This window comes from Urocitellus parryii, chromosome X (assembly GCF_045843805.1).
Source record: "Urocitellus parryii isolate mUroPar1 chromosome X, mUroPar1.hap1, whole genome shotgun sequence".
NCBI lineage: Eukaryota > Metazoa > Chordata > Mammalia > Rodentia > Sciuridae > Urocitellus > Urocitellus parryii.
The window spans coordinates 114,135,111-114,155,993 of NC_135547.1; the positions used below are offsets into that span (position 1 = coordinate 114,135,111).

The 20,883-nt window shown below is 39.3% G+C and overlaps 1 protein-coding gene across 1 annotated transcript in view; it reads right to left on the reverse strand.

Annotated features, from left to right (window-relative positions):
- Ptchd1 (patched domain containing 1) overlaps positions 1–20,883 on the reverse strand; it is a 50,474-nt gene that overhangs the window by 12,145 nt on the left and 17,446 nt on the right. Inside the window, exon 2 of the mRNA XM_026401388.2 lies at positions 1,565–2,225. Within this exon, the coding sequence (XP_026257173.1) occupies positions 1,565–2,225 (661 nt within the window). The remainder of the gene's footprint in view (positions 1–1,564; positions 2,226–20,883) is intronic.

A 20,883-nucleotide genomic window follows, 5' to 3' on the forward strand; every position in this document is an offset into this window, starting at 1 on the left:
CAGTGCCCCACTTTCCACAAAAGCTACTTGTATATGGTTTATTGACGAGGTCTTAATTCCCTCAGGCCACAGAGCATAGAGGGCAGAATGTAATTTTGTGGCCTTGCAGCTCCACCAGCCCTGTTTATCACTTAACCATAAAGCAGTTGAGATTTCCTGAGAAAATTCTTTGTTTTTCTACTACTCCAAAATAGCACAGAAGGCATACTAATGAACTCCATCATGGTTATTTCCTAGTCAACAAAAAATGCCACTTCATTCGTAATGTTAGTATCTAATTCCAAATGACATTTTAATTTTGCTAAAGGAATTGATGAGAAGTTGACGCAAAAAAGGGAGAATGCTAACTGCTTGAATCCTTGGCCTGTAAGGAGCTCTGCTATCAGGCTGAGTGGACGTTTCATCTCTTTTACTGAATGGACAAAGCAACTGATGTTATGACCACAGTGACTTTGTTTTGACCATTATCTCTTTCAGGGAATTCCTGAGGTCCCCTAGAGTGAACATACTGAAAACACACCATCACCATCACTTTTAAAATATTCTCTTTGAGTTTGTAGTAAAAGCAGGGAGAAGAAAACTTCCTATTGATGTCACATGTTGCTGTCCTCTGTTTGCTGCTCACATCCACCCTATCCATAAGGTGGGGAAACTGTGGGTTGAATACATTATCAGTGCCTAATCCATGTGTCCTCCCATTCACCATTCTTGCACTTAATGAAAACTTCTTGCTACAGAGTTACCTGAGGGCTTTCTTTGGCTGCAGGAGTGTGCTTACTTTTTCTGGGGGAAGTGCTGAGGACTTAACTACCCTGAATAGTATCCCTCAATGAATCAATCACACACAGGGTTTCTGGATAAATATTACAGCTTCCTGGGCTGGGGATGTGGCTCCAGTGGTAGCGCGCTCGACTGGCATGCATGGTGGCCCAGATTCAGTCCTCAACACCACATTCAAACAAAGATGTTGTGTCCGCCAAAAACTAAAAAATAAATATTAAAAAAATTCTCTCTCTCTCTCTCTTAAAAAAAATATATATTACAGCTTCCTCATCCCTCAGGGGAGGACCTGTCTTGAGGTGTGTTCTTTCATTTCTCCCAAAGGTCTCCAGCAGGACTGAGCCACAGATGCCTAGAACAGTAACCTAATCATCAATCTGAGCTGTCTGCCTTCCTGTCTCACTTTGTCACTGCCATACTGGTGCTTCCTGGGCTTTCTTCCCAAATAAATGCCTTGTATCTGAATCCTTGTCTCAGGGTCTGCTTCTGAGGAAACCCAACTTAAAACACTGGGGCACAGAGAAGATTAATGTCTGCTAAATACACATGGCTATTTAATGGAAGATCAGGGCTAGAACCCAAGTCTTTCTGTTTCTGGCACATGTATCAGATTGGGTTGCTTCTTGCTGATGACTAGCACCTTTTAGAATGGATCCTAGGACTTCTGAGCACAATGAAGATGCAATAAATGAAACAAAATTGTTATATGGCTATTCTTGACCTTTTAGGGACCCAGTTAACACCATCAACAGGAGAAAAAAGAAAAATGAAGGGCAGTAATTACCTAGCATGACGAAAGGGACTCCCAGGAAGGTGGAATTGTATTTCCCACCAGTAAGATTGATGATCCCAGCTGCAGTGAGAGTGGCTAGGCTTATGGTTACCAACCCAAGCAGGCCTAGCCAGGGTTTGCTGCGGACGCAGTCCTGCATAGAGCAGCAGAGGATGGCCATAGTGACTACCAGGATCAGGCTGGTGACCAGGTAACGTTCTGACACACGGCTGGTCTTCTGGAAATCTTCCCTCAGTGACGAGGATGTGTAAGGGTACATTTTGACTTTACTGTTGTATTTCTGGAACAGTTTCACAGTGTCGCAGAAGCTGGACTCCCACCTCTCAGCCACCATGTCATTGAGACTGTTGATTGACTGCAGGTAGTAGGTGAGCTGAATAGCCTCTGCAGATTTCACCCGATCCTTGCTGTGCACAGTGACGCCCCCAAGCTGGTGCCCATTGTATACGGCCCTACCGTCCTTTAAGTGGGTGATCGGGTATGTGATAGCAAAATTGGTCCGATTTGTAGCCCGAGCATTCTTTAACTCTTCCAGGACGTGTACTATGTCATCCACGATGCAAGTCTTATCGTTATTCAGGATACATATGTGGGCAAACGTGTAATTAAAACCAGGCCTTGGAACCTGGATCTTGGTCACAGCAGCATGCAACTATGGGGAAAAAAATAATAATCAGTATTTATTACATAAAATTAGACATTAAGAAGTAACATTACTCTGAGTTCAAATATTTCCCTTGTGTTTTTGAAGGAGGGGATCATGTATTCCATCTGTAAGCCAAAATGTTCAAATGAAATTTTGAAACCTTAGATCTGAAATGAGAAATGCAAAACACATGTTTGACCAGTAGTTTTCACAGTGTGGCCCCTGGACCAGCAGCATCAACATAACCTTAGAGCTTATCAGAAATGAAGATTCTCAGGCCCTATTCCAGACCTAGCAAATCAGAATCTCTTAGGGTAGATCCTAGGAATTGGGTTTTCACAAGGCCTCCAGGGGTTCTGATGCAGCTAAAGTTCAACAAGTGTTGCATCAAAGCACCAGCATTATTTCCACATGTTATTATTTGTGACCCAGTTGGTCTATAATGTTTGACAATATTATAGGTCCCCTGTTCTGTCTTCCTCTGGAAAACATGATTTAAAAAGAAAATAAGGTACAATTCTGAATGCAGAGTTCCTCTGCAGTCCAAGCCACTGCTGAGGAACTAAATAATCTCCTCATCTAATCACTCTATACCATAATAGATAAGAATTACACCTTGAGAGCCCTTGTATTCTTTGGTACTCCTTGTCTGCATATATGGGAAAGGATACAAAATTGAAAGAGGCTGGCTGGGATCATGGGAAACATACTAAAAGAGCCCAGTGGGATTTACTCTACCCATTGCCTCCTGTCAAATTTACTATGCCCAGTTAATGTATATGTCTACCATCAAAATACATATGTGAATACAAACATTAATTGAATAGCCCCTACTGCAGTGCTAGGTCTTTATGCAGATTAGCTTACTTGATTCTTATAGATAACTATAATGTAGTGTGAATACTAGCCTCATGTTTCAGATGAGGAGATTGAGACAAAGAGAAGCCAAGTCACTTGCTAAGGTCACACATGTAATAAGAGGCAGGGCTAGGCTAAATCAGGCAGTCTGGCTCCAGAATCTGGGCTTTTCTAGCCCCTTAGCACATACTTCTAGGTTAGCAATGCCAGCAGCTGAATAAGGGTTCTTGCCACCATTAATTCCTGCATTTGTGCTTTTAATGTATTGCCCCTAAAAGTTCAGATATGTAGGAATATGTGTAATCTAACTGAAAGATGAGAAAATATGTGTGTGGTGGTGGAGGGGGAGTAAGTGACTTAAATGAACTACCATGTGTTAGGGCTATATACTTTAAATTCTCTCAACAATTAATTTTACAGTTGAGAAAATTGGGGCTTGAGAAAACCCTGAAGATAGAGGTGGTAGGGTTAACTGCTGTCTTTTAAAATGTCATCATGTAACTGTTTCAGCTGTAGCTACCTACTTGGGTCCCCAATTTAGCTGTTTTGACCAGCCAGCTAGTCATTCTTATGGTAGCTTTGCCTTTTCTGTGTAAAATGTGGGCCAGTCTGCAAAATTAGGTCAGTGGCAGATATGTAGTTGAGTGTTAAGTAAATGAGTACATCTAGGACTGTGCCTAGCACTGAGTAGACTTTCCCCTTAGTGTCTCCATGACTTGGATATATTTTCTCTCAAATATGTTTTAGATTGACTAATTTGTTAAGATATTTTGCTGTGCATATGTCTGGGTGAGTGGGATATTATGCTTTTTTGAAAATGTCTGAGGGGCACCAGCTGTCAAAGTCCTTTAGTTAGCACAGGCAATGAGCTGTTAATCCAAATTCTCACTGTCCCTTTCCCCCATATCTCTGTAAGAGTGCCAAATTTGAGGTTTAGAAAATACTTTATTGAATTATATTTAGCTGAAATATTTTGATATGTCTATCTCTGTCTACCCCCCCCACTTCCCAGAGATACCTAAGAGGCTATTTTCACAACCCTAATTATATGGTAAATTTCTGGTTTTGTGTTTGGGAGATTAATGGTCAGCAATATGTCTTTCGGTGGTTTTGGACTGAAAAAAAAATGTGTTTTCATCTATTCTTCTTCAAGCATGTCCCAACAAATTTTGATTGAAAAGTTCCTGGGATTGAGGATGGATATGTATGTGTGTATGTATGTACATATCTATCTATATATCTATCTAGATGGATGGATAGATAGATAGATATGTACATACATAGGGTAGAGAACAAGACCCTGGATTTGATCCACAGTACTGGGAAAAAAGGCTAATTACAAAAATTTTCAAGATGTACATGGTTATTTTGGAAGAAGGAAGAATGAAGAAGAATTTAAATTTAAATATGAGGGAGTTTTGATTAGCATTAGAAGAAAGACTTTGGGGAAAGATTCATAGTAGACTAGAAAAGGAGTGGTATTGAAAGCATGCATATGTGTAATATTTAGTGCATTGTTTGTTCCCATGAGCAGTGTAATAAATCTCCCTTAGAGTGATTACTAAATATGTCAAGAGTAAAAAGATTGCCAAATAAGATGGTGTAAAGCCACAGGGCTGAACCCAATTATAGCAAGAGGATATTTTCCATCCATTCTCTAAGGTGACCATGCCCTGCTGAGTGGGGAGTGATCTGCCAACTCTGCAGATCTACTGCTATGACCCTTGGGGCCATACTCTGAAGTGCACATCATGTTCACCTCTGTACCATCATACAATAGAAGGGAGTCTTGGAAAATGAGAACCTTACTGAAATTTAAGAGGGAAGGTTTCTTAACTCTCAGCATCAGAGCTGCTGTGAGATGCAGCTGCCTTGAATTTCCAATGGAGTGGTGGGTAGGATGTGTGTCATTCTTGCTTCTGTGTGGCAGGGTGATGCAGAGTGACAAAGCAGACAGACAGGGGCTATTGGCTGAAGCTTCTCATTGGGCAAGGGGAGTCTGTGGTATTCTTCAGTGGGATAAAAGGTGAGGAGAAGATAAGAATGGGAAGTGAGAGTTGAGACTCCTTTCTATGATTTCTCAAACGATTGAGTTCTGATCTTTGGTTCTCATGAATACATATCAAGCATACAATTCACTCTTGCATCTCTATATAGTTGTAGTCATACATGCTGCATTTACTACCTAAACATTTGCCTGTACACGGTTTTAGAATGCCCTGATTTACTTTCCTAAAGGAGCCCTGATCAGGACAGCAGAAACATTAGTAGACATTCTAAACTGTGAATATATACCAGATATATTCATAGGGGAAAAAGCAAGTCAGAGATCAAAGCTATGCTTTAGATAATCCACAAAATGTACAACCACAATTCACACAAGCTTATTATTAAATTGAGTAAGAGACTTTCAGAAAAAAAAAAGGGAAAATGACGCAAAGGAAATAGTCCTGACCGTTAATAGGGTTTGAATCTGTCATGTGAATCAGTGTATAATCTGTTTGTCTGTTTAGATTCTAGTATTCACTCAATACACATTCAATAAGTACTCATAAAATCTGTGTTGTTAATAATAGGATAAGTTCCCTGAATTTAGTGTGCTTGCACTTGTGCACTAGAAATCATGAGATACAATGGTCCAAAAGAATGGGAAGATTCTAATAATAAACAACACTAAGCACTTTGTACCAGTAAAGTCCAATCAGTGTCAATTCTTATTATGATATTTTTTATTATTTTTGCTGATCTTTTTTTTTATTATTTTTGTATTTACTGCCAAAGAAGCCAGAACTGCAGGTTAAATTGGCATTCCATTCTAAGGTTCTAAACATACCATTTATATTGTTAGCTTCTTTGTTCTCTCATTCTTCAAGAATGATGATTGTAATACCAACTAGTCTACTAAGTATTTTCTATGTAGTTTTAAAAACTTATTCAATGCTGGGGCTGCAGTTGGGGCTCAGTGGTAGAGTACTTGCCTAACATGTGTGAGGCACTGGGTTCAATCCTCAGCACCACATAAAAATAAATAAAATGAAGGTATAGAAAATACAATAATGTTATAAAAAAACTTTTTCAATTCAAAGACACTATGGCAATGGTTAAATTGTAATATCTATTTTTCAGTTGGAACAATGGTGGCTTAAAGAATTTCAATAAGTCACCTAAGATGACCCAGTAAGTAAAGGGAAGCTATTCTTCAGATAATCCACAGAGGGTCTCCAACACACCCAAAGTAAAGAGCAGAAACCACATTGGAAGCCAAAATAATCAACAAAATTATAGATACAGAATTCTAAATTAAGCCTTACTTCACGAAAGAAAAGTTAGCCCCAGACCAACACAGAATCAGCAGTGAGGATGAAGAGAAATTAAAGAATAATGAAGAATTGTCAGTCCACCTGGTTCAAATGACTGGTAGTGAAAATATCTGGTATGTAAGCCAACCATACTGCTAATTTGAGGTCTAATAAGGGCTAGAGATAATATAAACAGCCAAGCCTCATCTTTAGACAGCAGTATTATATAGTAGTTTTATTGGCAACTCCAGAGATTGGAAGGAAAATAAGAAAAGTCAGTAAACTCAAAACCCATTCCCTTCCAATCTCTAGAGTTGCCAAATAAAACTTTTTAGACAGACTTGCTAAGAAAAAAAGGCCAAGGGACACAGTGGAATCCAGTCATAAGAAGTTTTGGCTTTCAATATGGTTTCTGTCTTTACCTGGGTGTGTTGGAGACCTTAGACCTTAGGACTTCTACTTTTTCAGGACTGAGACTTCAAGTCTCAGATTTATCAGTGAAAAAAAAATAAAAGGTGTGGTTGATCTATGTCATCTTTAAGGAAAAACCTTCCTAGTTCTAACACTACATAATTCTAAGATGAATGACATTCACAAACTATACAATCAGTTACTGGGTGAGAGAAAGTTAACTTTATAAATATCAATTTGATACTCATTACAGCTGCTTGAGGTATGCTTTTCTGACATACTGAAGTTCTTTCTAGGGCAATGACAGATCTGATAGTAGATAAAACCCAGAAAGAAAAAAGATTTACTTTTTAAAAAAGAAAAAGATTCCCTTCCCTGAGTGATTTCCCATTCTGGGGAGGCACTGGCTCTTCTAATCCCCTTCTGGCAGAGCCTGGGACAAAGCCAGTATGGGCTGCTGGTCACGACAGGCCAGAGTCTAATTTCCTCTCTGCCTCTCCTTGGCACACTCAGATCTTCCTCAGAAGACAGCAGGGACACCTTGTATAGGAGAGTACAGAAGGGATCTGGGAGGAAGGAAGTGTCTGCTCCTGAGTGGCGATTAACATAGGAAAAATACCTGTGAGGTTAGAGGATCTTATACAATATATTTCTGCTTTCTTTTATTTGTTTCTTGTTAAAAAGGGAAGAAGGGAGACAGGAAGGCCACTCTGCCCATCTGGGGGCAATTAGCATGCTCTGGAGCAGTCTCAAGCACCCTAGCAATCTCAACTTTGGGGGAAGACTTGGAGGAGGTATGGGTTCCATTGGTCTCCAGCATGATGGAGCTCTAGTCATCTCCAATGGGAGTTAGCCTGATGACATCGCATTTATCACCTGCCTTCTTTTCCTTGTCTCATTTTCTTACCCCCCTTCTTCTATTCCTTCCAAATAAGCTGCATGCATTTCAAAAAATACAAAAAGGAAGATTGTTGGTTTGCCTTCCTAAGCCTACATCGTTTATCCCCAAATATTACCTTCCAATCGATACCAAACCAAAATTGCTTCAAAATGCTTTCAAGGAATATCTGTGTTTCACCTCTAAATCAATAGTTTCTTCACTGAATCCTTTCAGATCTTGATTTAGCTCTAGATTCTGCAACTATATACAGGTAGGTACCAACTGGCAAGGTATCCTCACCTAGGACACAAGAAAACACCTTGAAGTGGATGGATCTGGTCTCTGCAGTTCATAAATTACGCTAGCTCCCTTGGTGTTATGTTCTGTCTTTGCATGATCTCACTCTCACCCACTCTCTTTCCTCTTCTTTTAATAGAAATGCATTACATCAGAACACCAGAAGTTGCAAGTTGGGGATTGTTACCGTGATTCATTTGTAGTGCAGCCAAAAGCAAGTTAGTCATCCCTTAATAAGTGAACAGAAATAATCATTCTGCCTTTGAAACATTACATTTTCAGAGGACACCAAATTTAAGCTGTGGACAAAGCCAAACAAGTGACTATCTAGCCACACTCTTCCTTTGCACGTGTGTCATGAGTGACAAATCATTACCTCTGTCAATACTGCAATTCCAGTACAGGTCTGGGAAAAGTGGAGCACTTCTGGTTTGCTCCTTACTTTTCAGGGGGTGGGGTTAAACATGCTTATTGTGGGTGTTGACACTGAAAAGCATCTAAGACAGTCCCAATTTGTAATTCCCTCAAACATGCTGAGTTTGTCTTTGCAGCCTTGGCTGGAATAACAAAGCAGCTTTGGATTTGAAAGAAATAAACCTGAGATTTTGGAAACAAAAAACAGTAATGGTGAAGAAAAAATACAATTGCAATATCTCACTACAACTTTTGCAATGATTCCACATTGGTCTGAATGAGAAAGACAATACAGTTAATCACAGGTCTAATAATTTTTTAAATTTCCATAGTCTAGAAGAAACTTGATTAATTTTAAAAAATTCTTGATATTATGAAGATGCCTGTATATCTGTAAAGTTAAGTTTTCTGATTAGAATGGTTAATTTTTAACTCCCTATGTCCTCACTGGACTTTTATGATCAAGCTTAAACTGTAGTTGGGCAAGTTTGTGGGTGATGAGTTTTGCTGAATAGATTTAAGAGATCTGTTCATAGAAATGGGAGAACGTTAGACTGATCGGTCAAACATCAAAGGAGCTAAATGCACAGGGGGAACACTTGAGAGCTGTTTTAAGATTTGATCAAGAGACCAAAACCAACCATGTAAGGGGCAGGAAAAACAGGATGCCAAGGACATTCAAGATGACTGTGAATCTGATAGAAGTACTGCATCAGGAGTCAGAAGTCTTTCATTTTAGGCCTGGTTCTGAGTTTTGCTGGCTATATACACAGAGATAAACAAACAGTGAGTCTATGAAAACATGGTACTTCTCTTCTGTAAACCCCCCAATAATTCCTCATTATTTTCAGAACCAAACCCAAGTGCTGATTATGGACAATGTGGGATATTCCTCGCTGACCTCTCCAGACTCATATCTCACCATGTTCCCATTTCTCTTCTTGCTCTTGATTCTGCCTAGAAAGTCCTTCCTCTAGAACCTACAAAACTTTTGTCTTCACTTCCTTCACTTCCCTGCTTAAATGAATCATCTTCCTTGATGCCATCCCTAATTACACACAAGAGCATGTGCACGTGCATGCATGCATACACACACACACACACACCATTCATCGCCATTTCATTTTAATTTTTTCACAAACCAATCATGATATATCATTACATTATATGTGTCTTTGTTTCTTTATTCTGATGCCCCCATTGGAATATGAGTTCTGCTATGTTAAATTGTGTGTCTGTCTGGCCCATCTCTCTGTCTCCATTACTTAGAGTAGTGCCTGGAACACTTACTCCATAGTTGTGAAGAAAAACACATGGATATAATAATCTTGGAAATGAACTAAAGTCTATCTTAGGGGCATGATGAAGGCCAAGTGAGGTGATGGATATAATGGATTTTGTAAACTCTAGAGGGCTACGTAAATGTAATTACTATTATTACACACTAGGAAGCATGGATGGTATTTCCTCTGGCTAGTGGTATTAGATCTGTTCAGACATAATCTAGTGTTAATTCCTGATTGTTCTGGAGCCCCCCCCCCGTTCTTTTTCAGTTTGATAGCATCTTACATTTCATGAAAAGGACATGGGTTAAAATGTCAGAATGTCACAAGTGCAACCCCTTCCTTTGTTAGTACTAGCTTTGGGACTCTGGCTGGGCCTTCTCAATATCCCCCCACTTCTACTTCAGTGCACATCAGCCCTACTTCCAGCCTAATGTGGAAACACTAGAAAATTAACATTACCACAATACTTAGCAGCTTGGACCTATTTCTAAAGATAGTGTGTATATAAACAACCCAGCTCACATGTCCCCCCAAGCTTAATAACCCTGCAGCATGTTTCCTTACTGTTTCCCAGAGTTCCCTAGGATGATTAAGCTCCAGTTTTCCACAGAGTCCTCATAACCAGTTGCTTCCCTTCCCTGTCTCACGTGGCCATTCTCTTCCCAGTGCTTCCTTGGATTGTCTTCCAAATACACTACTTGCATAGAGTCCTTAACTCCAGATAAGCTGCTAGGGTAAACCAAAGTAAGACAATGACTTTAGACATTTAATTCAGTTTCATTATCTGTAAAATGGAGATAATCCTTACCCCATAGAGTCCCTATGATAACAAAAAAAAGTGTCTGGTCTGGCATTTAGCATTAGATTAAACCATATGAAATTGCCCTTTCTATAGGTTCAAAAGTAGGTCAGGGACTGGGGTTGTAGCTCAGTGGTAGAGCACTTGCCTAGCATGTGTGAGACACCAGGTTTGATTCTCAGCGCATATAAATAAATGAATAAAATAAAGGTTCACCAACATCTAATTTTTTTAAAGTGGGTCAGGAATGGCAATTTTATGTGGTTCATCTAATTGACCTTCAGTGAGTGTTTGTTCTTTCCCTTTCTTATCCCCTCTGTATCCCTAAGAGTCTTGTCAGAAACTGAGCTTCCCTAAGAGGTGTATCAAACAATTTTGTTTGGTTTTCAAGAGACAGTTTAGTGTATCAGGGCAGGCTTTCAGGAAAAAGACAATGGTTCTGGGCTAGGAAAGTCTTACTTATCCATCATTTATTCCATTTTCCACAAGTGTAAACAAGGTTGTACACACTGGGCATAAGCCCCTGTATAATTTGAATGCACACTTTTAAGCCTATGGAAAAAAAAATTTAAAGATCCATATAGGCCATCTCTCTGAAATATTTAAAACCAAATTAGTAACAACATTAAATTGAAAAAATATGAATAAATGTCTCCACTGGATGAGCTCTTTGGCATTTTCTTTCCTTGAAAGGACTAAGTTTCTAATGGGCACCAAACTTGAGAACAATGAAAGTTATAGCTGATGAAAGAAGTAACAAGAAAAAAGATCCACCTAATGATGTACTAACTGCTCTCTTGAATGATGGACCATGAGCCTTACAAGAATGAGTACTTGATGCAATTCATAAAAGAGTATATTGCCTGATAGTGCATTTTCTTGGAAATAATTTTCCTCTGTTCTCAAGGTTCTTATACAAAGTCAACACCCTTAAAAAATCACAAGAGTATCATAGCTGCTGTTCTCCTTTTCCTGATCTGAAAAGAGGTCTGAGAGAGCAAACTGAGCCTCAAATCTAAGGCCTTGACTCTTTCAGGAGGTGCTAATATTAGTGAAATGGTTTGGCTTGGTGGACACACTTCCTGAGCTCAGATCTTGGCTTTGGCATTTGTGGATGTGCACCTCAGTTTCCTCATCTGTAAACTGGTGACAATAATGGTGCCTACCTCATTAAGATTGTTGGAGGATAAATAAGCAATTCAATGTAAACTGCTCAGTGTAGCCTCTGACACACAAGTGGTACCCAGTAAATGTTTGATAACAAAATCAAAATTAACAAACAGAATGTCCCATTTCAATCTTCTGTTTTGCCATGCTCCCTCCCATTTTTTTCCTTTGAGTAATGAAACTTATTCAGTTGTTTTGAAAAGTATATTCAATGAAAGTAAAGGTGACAGATTTTGCCATATGATTGAGGGGTAAACAGAGTTAGCAGCATGCACTAGTATAAATATTTTAAGTGAATAGCATTTAAAAGTTGGTACTCCCTAATTCCAACATAAGTTTCCAGTCTGGAAACCATCCATGTTCTTCAGCTTAGTTCCCTAGTTATATTGTTGTGCACATCAACTAAAGGAATCCAGACAGTCAGGGAAATATGGTAGGTGAAAAAGATGAAACTGAAAAGGTATTTAGTCCCTACTAACTGTTGGACATTGTGCAAAAAATGCTACAACTATTATTTAATCATCACAGCAACTGAGGGAGGTAGATATTGTACCCTCATTTGCAGGTGAGGAAACTGAGCCTCAAGGAGCCTAAATAATCCTGCCCCCAGTCACAAATTTAATAAGTCAATCAGCCCAGACTTAAATGCTAGACTTAGAAGGTTGTTCCTTAATGGGAGTTTCTTTGGCAAAGCTTTACTTCCTAATCTCTCTGCTTTGGACATTTGGATATTGGCAAATTTGCTTTCTGGTATTAGGTTTAAGCATGATCCATCATAGCATGATATGGTACTACCATAGAAAAGTCAAGGGGTTAAATATGACAAAGCAGCCTAGGAAAAGCAACAACATTCTGACCTGTACTGCACATAGAAGCCCAGTGAATTCCAGATATTTATAATAAAAACCACAGAGAAAGCCACAATCCCCAGTGACAGCCATGCTTAACCAGCTGGAGATGAAAACAGATGTGAAAAATATACAAGACTGACATAAGTCCAAATAGTATCCTTTGTATCATGTATGTTTCCTATTTTACCCCTCCCCCACAGCCACAAACACAAGAAAAAGAACAAAAAAAATTGCAGATGTTTTGGTAAAAAGGGCTCTCAGCTTGGGGACTTATTGCAAAACATCAGACTGAAGTTGGGGGGGGGGTGGTTAAAGGACTTGAGTATCCATCCCTCCACAAAGGCAGTTTAACACTAGCATATATATGCTCCATGAGGGCAGGGGCTTTGTCTGTTTCACTTAGTCCTGTATTCCAGGCACCTACAATAGTACTTGGCATACAGAAGGAACTCAACAATGATGTACTGGAAAAGAAGGAATCTAAAAGGTTTGTTCCTTATTGCTGATTTATATTTTCACTGGTGACATTGAATGATATTTCGTTTGTACCCAAAGGCTACTGTGCTACATGCATATCATTTACATCTTAAATAAATGGATGACATTGAATTTGGTCCTGTTGCTTCCATGCTGCAGACAAATGGCTAATCTCTTTAGACAAATGGATATTGTTAGACTATGCTCTAAAAAAGTACATGAGCAGAGAAACAATTTAGGTAGGAGATTGGGGACTAAAATAATTATGTGCTATGCTTAATTATAGGGCAGTCTGAATTTTTCATGTGTATTGTATTTTTTTAGAAGTTTAAAAAATACACAAATCTAGAGAATAGTATAAAAACTCCTCTGTACCTACCATTAAAAGCCATGTCCATTTGAAGATTCTGCCACTACTGGTACTGCTGTCAATGGGTGGTCTTGCCATCTAATTTATCAAACTGGAATAATTATGAGAGTGCAACAGGGCACCATTAATTTCAGTTATATCAAGCATAAAGTGGTACCAACACAGGCAAATAGAATGTGTGTTCTAACTGTGGATGTTTTAGAGGATATAAGAACTGATGCGACTTTGTCTCTTCAATGCCTTGGATGATAATCTTTTAATTTGCTAATGGAACCTTGAATATTGCTCATGAAACTACCCTATCATCATGAAGGACCCCAGGAAAGGAATTTGGAAAAATTCCTTTACCTTCTGGATGAACTATTAGGGAAAGGGAGGAGGACTAGGGGACTAGGGAGAGACAGCAGGGTGAGAGAGGGTAGTAGGGAAAGTGGATATGATCAAAGCATGGCATGTATATGTATGAAAATGTCACAGTGAAACACGTTAATTTGTATAATTAATATGATTTGGTAATTATAATAGAAAGAGAACACATTCAAAAAAGAAAAGAAAACCTCCTATATCTAATCACTTCCAACCATACCTACTCTTTCACCATTGCAATTTTCTTCCATGACAAGGCTCTGATATTTTGCAAAATCCAGCTATTCTGCAGCCCAGTTTTGCTTCCTATTGCAGAGGTGAAGTGCATCTTTAGAACTCTCAAAACATTTCATCTACCTTCCCTGAGTACACCAACCCTGCTGGAATCAACAGGTGGCATCCATTCAGCTATTTCGCTGACAGAGACTTCTGGAAGTGGTTTACACAGCCAGGAGCAAAGATTGCTTTAATGTCCAAAGATGTCACTCTGGGTGATTCTATCTTGCTCTAATGCTGACAGTGACTTGCTGATTTGGTTGTTGAAAAATTTCAGGCTTATAGATGTGAAGTCTGTGCTGGATCTCAGACCTTGGGCAGGTGGGAGGGCAGAGAGGTAGAGACATAAACCTTGTTGAGAATTAGAGAAAGTCTTCTGTACCTCATCACCAATTTATAATAACAATTCATTTACTCTACATGTATTAGATGTATGCCCTATGCTGGGAATTATGTAAGCCCTGGGGATATAAAGAAATTTAACACATAATCTTACCCTCAAGAAACGTAAGTCTGGGGAAAGACTATAGGTATATTGTCAGAATTGGTTAGCACAGGCAAACCACAAAGTGAAGTGTCATAGTACTATGATAGTAAAAGCTTAATGGGTATAGGGTACAGGGAGTCTAGTATGTTGGTGTGTTGTATAAGTGTGGGTATCTGTGACTGTGTGCATGTGCACACATAATCATACATAATAGTAGTGGCTGGGAGTGCAATGAAGTAAAAATCAGAGAGGAAATAGCTCAAATGACGGAGGATTTTCTCGTTCATCCATTCAATGAAATTTCTTAGAATCTATGAGTAAATCACAGCTTAAGCCATGTGAACAAGACAAATATGTCTCTGTCCTCACAGAGCATGCAGATGATTTGAGATAAAGACACACCATGAGGCAATTACAAAATCTGTGTGGATTTCTAAGATGGGAGATGTACAGTTTACTAACATGTAAGATGTACAGTTTATTAACTTCCATGCTAGACTTGTGGGCATCAGGGAAGACTTCCTGGAGGAAGTGACTTGTAAATTAGGACCAAAGAATGAAGAGTTAATCATGGGCAGAGGCTTATCCATATGTGAGGAACTGGTGGGGAGAATGCTTCATGTGGAAGCTATAGCACCCACAGAGTCTCAGAAGCACAAAAAACATGTCAGGGTAAATGGAAGTAATTTAGGCTGATAGGAAATTTGAAAGTTAGAGGCAAGAAAGGTTCAAACCACACAAGGCCTTGTGTATTGAATTGGAAGACAGATTTTGTCTTGTGGGCAACTGGGAGCCAATGAAAGGTTTTAAATGGGGGATGAGATCTGTCTTGTGAAGATCACTCTGCCTATAGTGTGATAACTACATTGGGAAGGCTGGAGAGTGAGGCAGAGAGATGGAATAAATCTCTCATGCAAAAACTAGTTCACTGGTGAAATGAAGGTCTGATTCATAGTGGTCATACTAGCTTAAAGGATGCAGATTTATGTCTCTACCTTTTTATATATCTGGTTAGCTTGACCCAGGAAGTAAACCAGGGAGTAAAACTGGATGATAACTTTCAGCTCCATGGTACTTGCTAAACATTTGGGTTGCATTTTCCAGGCTTGGATCTTAATGTGCCACCTATCAATTACAGATTTATCAATGTGCAAATTTAGCTGATGTGTGGCCTTTTATTTCTTAATGTGTACATTTCTAAAGTGCAGCTAGAGACCATACAAACAGGAATTTCTGGCCAGTTGTTTCAAGTTATTTAGTAGCAGATGCAGTTGGCACCTTGTTCATATCCTCTAGCTCTTATCTCTTGAGAGCACACCTGCCTGACTTCAAATGCCAGCACCCACACTTCTTTGTCAGAGAGCCCACTTCGCCATCTGCTTGGCAGGCCAGAGTGCTAGGGAATTAACACTCCTTGGGAGCAGCCCTCAACCAATGACAGGTGGGAGTTGGTATATGAAAACACCAACTTCCTTCCCACGGATAGTATCATTCTGAGGTGAGTGTGTTTTAAACTGGTTCCCAGACCTTCCCCAATGAGACTGTGCTCTAGTTGCTCATGGAAGTGGACTACTTAATTATATACCTTTTTAGGCTTCTTCCCCAGTGGCTCACTCCCTGTTCCCCTTGTTGCCTTTTACCTCCCAAATATGTGGAAATAAAACTCAACCCTTAGAGAGTAAAGTTAGGATCTTGCGAGATTCATACTACATCTTTTGACAGTGGACACATTTTTCTGATGATGTACATAGTAGGTATGTGTTATGGTTTAGATGTGATGTTCCCAAAAAGCTCATGTGTGAGACAATGCAAGACAGTTCAGAGGAAAAACAATTGGGTTGTGAGAGTCTTGACCCAATTAGTGAATTAATCCCCTGATGGGGATTAATTGAGTGGTAACTGAAATGGTAGGGTGTGGCTGGAGGAGGTGGGAATTAGGGTGTGGCTTTTGAATATATATTTGTATTTGGCGAGTGGAAGCTTTGCTTCTTGATTACCATGATGTGAGCTGCTTCCCTCTGCCACTCTCTCCCACCATGATGTTCAGCCTTACCTAAATCCCTGAGGAATGGAGCTGGCCTTCTATGGACTAAGACCTCTGAAACCATGAGCCCTCAAATAAACCTTCTCTCCTCTACAATTGTGCTGGTTGGGCCCTTTAGTCACAGCAGCAAAAAAAAAAAAAAGCTGACTAAAACAGTATGCAATCCATATTTTTCCAAATAACCCTAAACAAGTTCATAAATATATATGGCCAGATGTTATCAACTATACTTCTCCCTCATAGATAGGCATAGCCCAATCTTTTCATAAGGCTTAAAGCTGATGACATGATGGATCATGGGTATATTGATTACAAGAATGTGCCATAATTCCTCAAGAAGGGTTCAGGCCTGCATCCTGCCAAGAATGGAGAACTGAGAAATGACACCATCTCTCATTTTTTCCCTCCTGCTGGTAATAAAGGAAACAGGCATAGTTTTGACTTTACTTATTTGAAAAAAGCTTAGCAATATAGTTAGAAGCCTCTGTGCATCCTTCTGGGAAATCTCAGTAGGTAAGGTCTCAGGCTTCAGTGTTCTCTGTTGACAGCAAATGCTGGCATATTGCCCAAGTTGGACGAGAGTCCCTATCTTTACATTTCTGTATTTCTGCTGTTATGGCAGTAGGTGTGTGGGAGAGACAGCTGATGTGTTCACTGGATTCTTTCCCAGGCAGTGATGTGCCTGGGGATTATGTGCTGGTGGAGACAAATTCTCTAGGCATCGGCACTGTTGCCAGTACAGGTGTTGAAAGTCTCCATGATGGCAGTGTGTCGGATGTCAGTAAAACTGAGCTGGTTTGTCTGCCAAAATTCAGGCTGCTTTTCTTCTTGTTGGTACTCACTATTGTTGGATGCTCTGTACTCTGGGATGGTATTACAACTCTTCTGCCTTACTCACAGGGTTCACTGAATTTGTGTGTGTGTGTGTGTGTGTGTGTGTACATTTTTCATTACTGAGGTGTAATTTATAAAGTTTACAGATCTGAAGTGTACAGTATAATGCATTTTTATATGAACACACCCATATAAACATTGCTCAGATCAAGAGACAGAATATCCATAGCACCCAGAAAGTCCCCTCATGTCCTTTCCCAGTTAATACCTCCACCATTTCCAGAGGAAAAGTGTTCTGACTTCTATCAACATTGTTTTGCTTGTTCTTGAGCTTCCTGTACTTGGAATCAGGCAGTATGTATTTTTTTTGTAACTGTCATCTTTTATTCAAGTGATGACCTATATGATCCATCTATGTTGTTTATCAGTAATTAGTTATTTTTGCTGTATAGTATTATTTTGTGAGCAGATACAATTTATTTTTCCATTTTCCCGTTGGTGGACCTTTTGTGTTATTTCTGGTTTGGGTCGTTATAAATAAAATTGTTGTGGACACTCCTGGACATAATCCCTAATTTCTCTCAGGTATATATAGTGGTGTGCTGGTAAATGTTTAACAATCAGTTATTTAATAAAAATATCTCTGGTTTGTGTTTTTAAATACTCTCTCCATGGTCAAATTTCAGGTTACCAAGGGGATGTGAGTTAGGAAGAGATGTACCCAATCAGATTTTAGGAGGGCAGCCCTAGCACACACTGGGTATATAGATCTAGGGGTGAAATTTCAGGATCACAGAATGGGCATATATTTAGATTAAGTTTTCTAAAGTGATTACATTCTTTTACATTCCCACCAGGAATATATGAGAGTTCCAGTTGCCCTATAACCTCAGCAATACTTGGTATTATCAGTCTTATTAAATTTTATCATTCTGGTGGGTATACATTGGTATCTCATTATGGTTTTAATTTGCATTTCCATGGTGACTAAAGCTAAGCACCCTTCTGCATGCTCCTTAGCTCTGTGGCTATCCTCTTTTTCAAAGTGTCCATTCAAGCCTTTTTTCTCCTTTGGTTATTGGATTGTTTTGTCTTTTCCTTATTGATTTATAGGAGAATATCTAAGTTCAAGACTAGACTGACTGGAAATACTGAAAGAAGGAAGAGTTCCAGAGGCAGTCCAGCATGCTAGAAACAGCCTGACACTGGAGTTATACAGATTTGTGTTCATATCCAACTAGGACACTTCCTGTGGACCTTGAGAAATTTATCCATCCGGAGCCTCAATTTCCCTATCACCAAAATTGAATTACTATCTTGTAGTGCTATTGATCCCCGAGTGAGACAATAGAGAGAAAATATCTGGCAGAAAAGCCCACCACAGGTGGTCAGTACTCTTTTGTGTACCAAGAATATTTTCCTCATCTTTATCACAAAATGGAGCTGGCATGTTCACCCATGAGTTGCTGTTCATGAAGCGCATGATGGTTTTAATTTAATACCTGGAAATCACCTATTCGTCCTCACTGTCTGGTGGTGTCATTGCTATTGAGTAACTGCCTCTGTCATGATATAAGGGTTAAATTATTTCTGAGAAGTAGCACTTCTCTTTTTGTGGGAGGTACACTGGCAATATTTAATAAACATGATATTCTGCAGTGAGTTATTTGATGTGAGGCAGGAAGAATCTACATTGCACTTTTTAGAGCCCTGACCTCTATTTGAGGGAGAAGCTGCTACAAATCAGCACTAATAAGAAACTGGGACTGTTTCTGAAAGGGCTGCAGAGTGAGTAGCCAAGTCATAGTCCTCTCCCCTCCCTCTAGGAGTTTGTATTTATGAGGAGTGATGGGCTCAGTGGAGACATCACATCCTCCAGGAAGCCTTCCATGTAAATGCAGATAAATTTCTCCCTGGTGCCGTATGTATGGACACACATAGTTCATCACTTGCCATATTATAATGGCATCTTCATTCAGCTCTTTAACAGGAGGAACTGAATCTTATTCTTTGTTCTATCTCCACTCCCAGCACAGTTCATGCAAAGAATAGGCACACAACACTCAAGACAAACATTCTTGATAAGCCAATATACTTATTTCTTTGGCAACACCAGCATGCATCAAACAGCTTCCATTTGCACGTCCTGAAACCTAGTTAAATACTGAGAAGCTATGAAGTAAAAGTACTAGCTAGTTCTCAAACACTCAGTAAACAAAGCACAGTAAACACAAAAGCAAACAAATGAGGAATCAGAACATGTGGGAATAGATAATTGTTAAAGTGACTACGTGTACTTTTATGACTGTAAAAGTAAAGATACTGTGGCAATTTAAAAACAACAACAAAACAACAAGTATAGCAATGCTTTTCCAGCCCAGCTCTTAAGGGAATACACAGAAAGATATTAATGTAAGTATTTCTATAAAGAATAGAAGAATAGCACTTTGGAATTAGGAGTCAAGAGATTTTTAATTCTCAGTTTAGCATTTCTTCTCTCCAAATTGAAGAAGCTTTACCAGAATCAACATAAACCAACCTATAGATCTCAGAACTAAGTTTGGGTTCATTTAAGAAATGGATGAGCTTAGGTGTTACTCTATTACCCTGAAAATAAAAACTATAGAAAGCTGAGACATTGTGTCAGAGGAACCTGGAACACCGTAGTATCCCTGAAATTATACCTTAATGTTTTCTCAACCAGTTCAAATAATTGTTATAATCTGTAATGTGCTTATTACATATTATGAGGTTCTTATGCATTATTATAATGGCAGTAGCAAATTTTGTGACTTCTCCTTTTAAGCAACAAAGGGACAAAAATGTCCATATGGAGAAAACTGAAATGCTCAAGAACAGGTCATTTTGATTTGGCAATATTTTCATAGTGCTTTGCATACAGCTGCATAAAGGAAGATGTCAATAGGCAGCACCTCTCAGTGGGGAAATCTCATACTGTTTTTTTTATGAGGTAGAGACTGGTAGATTTGGCAGATCACCCTGTAGATGACAGTCCATCAACCATGAGCTGACACTTTCCACTTGTGAGTCTGAGGGCAGGTTGTATACTCTCAAAACACCTTAGGGATTCTCAGCAGTGAATGCTGAGGGGGATTTGCAGAGCCTGCTGTTTTGCTGTCCCAGTGGGTGGGGACAGGAACAGCCATACACTATATCTGTTGCAGCATATGGCTGGATTCCAAAGAAAGCTGCATAGGAGCAAACACAAACCACCTCCAAAGAAGACTTTCCTGGAAGAGGAAGGGAATGGTATCTGGGTGGACTTTAGGAGACAACTTGGAGGTGTGTTCTCTAGAATATGCAGAGGTGTTAGTAGCAGTAAAAAAAAAACAAAACAAAAAAAAACACCCCCCCACACAAAAAAACAAAGACATGAATTTCACCTTGTTCCCAATCCATTGCTATCCAGTCTCCTGAAGATTTCTTTGTATATATATTGCAAATTTTGAGGTTGACAAAAAGGTGTTTTAATTAGCTGAGGTTGTCGGATAGCATAAAAACTGAACTGTTTTATTTTCTTTTAAATA